At 29.5% G+C, this 5307-nt stretch overlaps 1 protein-coding gene across 1 annotated transcript; it reads left to right on the forward strand.

Moving 5' to 3' along the window:
* Positions 1 to 1512: 1512 nt before the first annotated feature.
* On the forward strand, positions 1513 to 2124 carry LOC127129809 (uncharacterized). Its single transcript, XM_051058934.1, has one exon. It carries the CDS (start codon positions 1513 to 1515, stop codon positions 2122 to 2124), a length of 612 nt encoding a protein of 203 aa, XP_050914891.1.
* The last annotated feature ends 3183 nt before the right edge of the window (positions 2125 to 5307 follow it).

Genomic DNA, 5307 nt, shown 5'->3' on the forward strand with positions numbered 1-5307 from the left:
CGTTTTTTACTTTCTTTCTCCATTGCTCTTCTCTTTCATTGTTATTGTGTGGGTGATAACATTCTTGTTCATCAAGATTGATTGAAATTCTCCATAGATTTTTGAGGATTTCCAACAACACAAAATATATTAAATAGGGGTGGCAAAACGGATCAAGTTTGTCGAACATGTATATTTTACCTGTACTTTTTATTGGGTGAACTTCACAGTTTAATATATTTATTTCTCTCGTCTTTTTTTCCAGACGTTTGGAGATGCAAACATTTATATATATTTTTGAAACTTTTAAATTATAAAATTGAAGTGGCCACAGGTCCGTGCCTTCCGTCCTCTTTTATTTGCAGGGTTGACCAAAAGTTTAGGTTTGTATTTTTAACATTGTCTGCTCTGTCCTGCTTCATTTTTTTTCACATACTTTTGTAAGACATGCTCGTTTATTATCCTTAATATTAAGAGATGTTATCGTTGTGAGTTTTACAAAGTAATTTGGGGGCTATTATCAATTACTATACTTAGACTATCTTTGATAACACTAAAAAGAGACCTTTTTACCTTTTAGTTTTTCTATTCATATTAAAAAGAAAAGTTTTATTTTGGAAACTGTCATTTAAACTTTAAGTTTGTAGTTTTTCCTATTAACTTTTAGCTTTTTTTATTTCAAAAATTATTTGAAATAGCTTTTGAGCTTATAGCTTTTAACTTGTCACTTTTTTTTCAATTATACCCGTATATATATATATATATATATATATATATATATATATATATATATATATATATATATATATATATATATATATATATATATATATATATATATATATATATATATATATATGAATTTTGAATCGGATGATTATATTCTATCAATTCATAAGATGAAAGATAATGCAATGTTTAATATTTTTTAGCAAAATTTAATTTATTTAATGAATTTCGAAATATTATTGATAATTCTCAAATTAGTAAAATGTCCCAAGGGAATGACTGAGATCAACCACGACGATGAAAAATTAGAATATCATTATAATTTTGTTGTAGAATATTAAAACATAAAATTAATTTTATTATAATAATAATAATTATTATTATTATTATTATTATTATTTTAGATTAATATAATTGAATTCAAAATTACAATGCTATTATTTCATGTATTTTTTTAAATTTTTATTATAATTAATATAATCTGACAATTTTGAAGAGATTCATGTACTTCCTTGTGATCGCGAAAAAGAAGGGAAAAAAAAATCTGAAAAGCATTAATTAAATTAAATTAAGCAATAAGAATAGAGTATCGGTATTATACCTCTCATAGTCCCTAATAATTTTGTAAGTCGTGCCTTCCTCGAGAGCTAGCTAGGTAATAATTGTTATCAAATGTAATCTTACCGACTTTGCTTCTTCCTACCATATTGAATACAGTAACCGTCGCTATTATATATATATATATATATATATATATATATATATACTGAATCTGCCGATACAGTTATATCGGTTTTAGGAGATATGAGGCGTGAACAATCTATTCTTGAGAAGTATGAGAAACCAGTACTTCCAGCTAGGTTAAAAACTTCATTGTCATTTGGAACTCAAACAAATCATTTGGAAGTGAAAGTCCCAAGGCTAAATACCGTTGTAGAATTGTTCTCTCGTCCCTCAATCGAAGAACTTATGGATTTGAGTAATGCAAGAAAGATAGAGAAAATATGTTCGGATCATTCTTTACCTATTGGTCGCCCCCTAAAGAAAGAATTTGAATTTGCTGCATTGGGTAGGATTTTCTATTTCCTTAAGACTAGAAAAGTAAAAGATATGAATGAACAAACTTGCAAGGGTGTTCAGGTTTTATGGAAAGAACTTGAGAATTTTGAATTCGATCTTACATGGCTTGAGCCTCATGTGCAATCTGCTTTAGAAATGGAAAGTTACGTGGAGAATGTTCTACAAGTTGAAAAGGTGAAGGAGGATATGGTAATTCTAGAGTTGGAGATGGAGAGACTCAAAGCAAAGTTGACTGCTTGTGAACTGAATCTTAACGTGGAAAGAGATTTGTTGAAAGCAAAAGGGTTAGAAAAGGTGGATTTGGATTCTGAACTAGGATGTGGAACTTTAATTTGATTTCTATGAATCTGTAATTTTGTCTTTAAAAGAATGAGATGAAAATATGTTTTTCCAGCATATTGTGATTACCATACATAAACTTTTTAGATGCCTTTTTGTTTACAATCTTACTGTATGATGTTAAAAACTGATGGATGTTAAAAGTGTCTAAAATTGTCAGATTAAAAATTAAATCACCTACATCAACTTTTCAAATATCCTTTTTGTCATTTTTTAGAAGTATTTCCCTAAGTAAATTTTTATTTACAAATTTCATATTAGTATAGATTTTATAATAATTATTGGATAATGCTAGTATAACACCATCACTTCTTTTGAAATTGATGTTCACAACTCCCATTCGTCCACTAAGATGATATATTTTTAAAACTGCTTCTCAAATTGCTACGCAATAAAATCCATTAAGATGATATATGTTCAATCCATTCATTTTATTTATCAAACAAAATACTATTTAATAGATTGAATCTAATTCATCCATCTAATTATATGGTTGGAACTAATTCATCCTTCTTATTTTATAATTCTAAGGACTAGATTTTATTTTATTTTTTTAAAAATTTCACAAAAAATCATTTAATTTATTTAATAGAAAATATATATTAATGATGAAGAGAAATAACACTATTACAACTAATATATTTTATGATAACGATTTTATTTCACGTATCGAAAAGTCGATGTATAATTTTTGGACGCGCCATGTTTTTTTTTTCGTTTAAAAAAATAATCTATTCCGTCGATTTTAATTGAAAATCGAGAGGTAAACTAATCCAGGGTACATGTTTCTGATAAGAGTTTCTTAGTAATTCAAGTGCTATAATTGGTTAACACAAGTGTGTAACTGGTTACAGATGTCAAAATAAGTTAAATAAGCTGAAGAAAAGTGATTCTGACGTTAGGGTAACCGATTACACATTCACAATAACCGGTTATCTTTGTTAGTTAATTTCTATTTTATATCAGTTGTAATTGGTTACAAGTTTTGGGTAACCAATTACAAATCCGAGAATTTTATTTTTCTACTATTTGATTTATGTAACGTGTGTCCCAGACAACGTGTAATATTTGCATAAATGCCTTTGAGGCATCCTCATCTATCATAAAAAAAAATACCCTTAATCAATTTTTCTCTCGCTCCCCACACTCGATTTTCTCCATTATTCACCAATCTAGTGGTTCCAAGTTCTAACATTTGGTATCAAGAGTCTGGTTCTGATCCACAAACATCTAGTGTGCAACATGAATTTTATCTCACTATTACAAAATAGACATTTCGTAACATCAATTTTACAATGGTCATCGTTTGAACCGTGGTAATAGTTTATTTTTGGGCGTTTTTTAATAACTAAAGGACATGTAACAACGGTCATGTTGAACAACCGTAGTGAAATATACATGTAGTGAAATGATTTGAATCCCAACACCAACAATTTGACGATTTATCATGATAATAATATGATTGACCTTGTATATCACCACAATTGTTGTTTTCAATTGTGGTGAAAGGTGCTACTTATTTATATATAAGTAAAATTATCTCTCGCTCCAGTACATAGTCTCTCTCAAAACAAAACCCTAATAACTCTTTCACTCGTCTCTCTCAAAATGAAACCCTAATAACTATGTCAGTCGTCTCTCTCAAAATAAAACCCTAATAACTATGGCAGTCGTCTCTCTCATATGGAAACGCCAAAACTAAACCATAACATCAAATTTTAACCAATGGGTATTTACAAGTTCGTTTTCACTATAGTTTTTTTTAAAATCTATTTCAATAGCTTGTTTCATAATCTATGAACTTTCTGCTTGTTTTGACTTGTAGGTAAGGATGCTTGTTTCAATGAAGAGGACGAAGCTAAAGTTAGCGTTGCAAACTTGTGTCAAAGATCCATAATGACATTCATTCAAGATAGACACGAGTTTACGACTCTAACTTTAGCTTCATTCTTAATTAATTGTGGACATGCCATTATGGGGCATGTATGATACATTTCTGAAGCATTTTATGACTTGATATGTTTGTTGTTTATGGTTTATTGTTGATGAATGTTTTTGACGAATGTTTTTGATTAATGTTGTTGTTATTATTTGTTTAAAAGATGAATTTATTATATATTATGTGATTTGGGTGTTTTTCCGATCCTTTACCGAATATATAACTTTTCAAATTGCATTAGCAAATTATAATACGATAGATTAAGTTGTATTAGAAAACAAGTACACGCTTAATTCTTTACAAGATTTCTTCACACTGTTATATGCATGTTATTCTTTGACAGTTAGAACTTGGTTTAGTGATTGTAGTCTTCAACCAACCCTCTCTCCATCTCTAATTTTGTTTGTAAAATATTGTTTTCTTTGTAAACAAAAATAGAGATGGAGAGAAGGGTGGTTGGAGAACTACAATCACTAAACCAAGTTCTAAATGTTAAAGAGAAAAATGCGTATAAGGAGTTGAAGAACTCTTGTCAAGCATTGAACGTGGACTTGCTCTTATAATATAACTTAATTTGTCATATTATAATATTCTACTGTAGATTGAAAGGTTATATGTTTAGTGATCATTGGCGAAATAAGCATTCCACATAATTTATGATAAACTCATGTGTATATATCAAAGGTTATTTAGTACAACGATTGTTAAAATACCATGCATTAAACAATATAACAACGATTATTTAAAGTAACCATTGTGGTAGGTAGAGCACTACATAGATACAATCACGATCGCACGATTGTGGTAGAAGGCATCAGACATACAATCACACCTTACCTCATAACGGTTGGTTCACCGTGGTGGTATCCCTTTTCCAACACGTGTGATAGGTGTTTTCCGTAGTAGTGTATCCCATGAAAAAATCCTTACAAACCCACTTATCCTTGATGTGAACAATTATGGGAAATGATGAAAACAAATGAAAGTGTTGTTTAGCTACCAAGATGTTCTTGAAGTGATCAAGAATGACGTGAATTGTCTTGTCGAAGATGCAACAGATGCACAACGAGAAACAATAAGGAAGATAATAAAAAAGATTTCAAGGCGATGTTTTTGATCCATCAATGTGTGGATGGTGACAACTTTGTAAATATTGGTAATCACAAATCGTCAAGGCAAGCATGGGAAATCTTATAGAAGGCATACACAGGGGCTTACAAGGCGAAGGTGGTGAGATTACA

This window comes from Lathyrus oleraceus, chromosome 3 (assembly GCF_024323335.1).
Source record: "Lathyrus oleraceus cultivar Zhongwan6 chromosome 3, CAAS_Psat_ZW6_1.0, whole genome shotgun sequence".
NCBI lineage: Eukaryota > Viridiplantae > Streptophyta > Magnoliopsida > Fabales > Fabaceae > Lathyrus > Lathyrus oleraceus.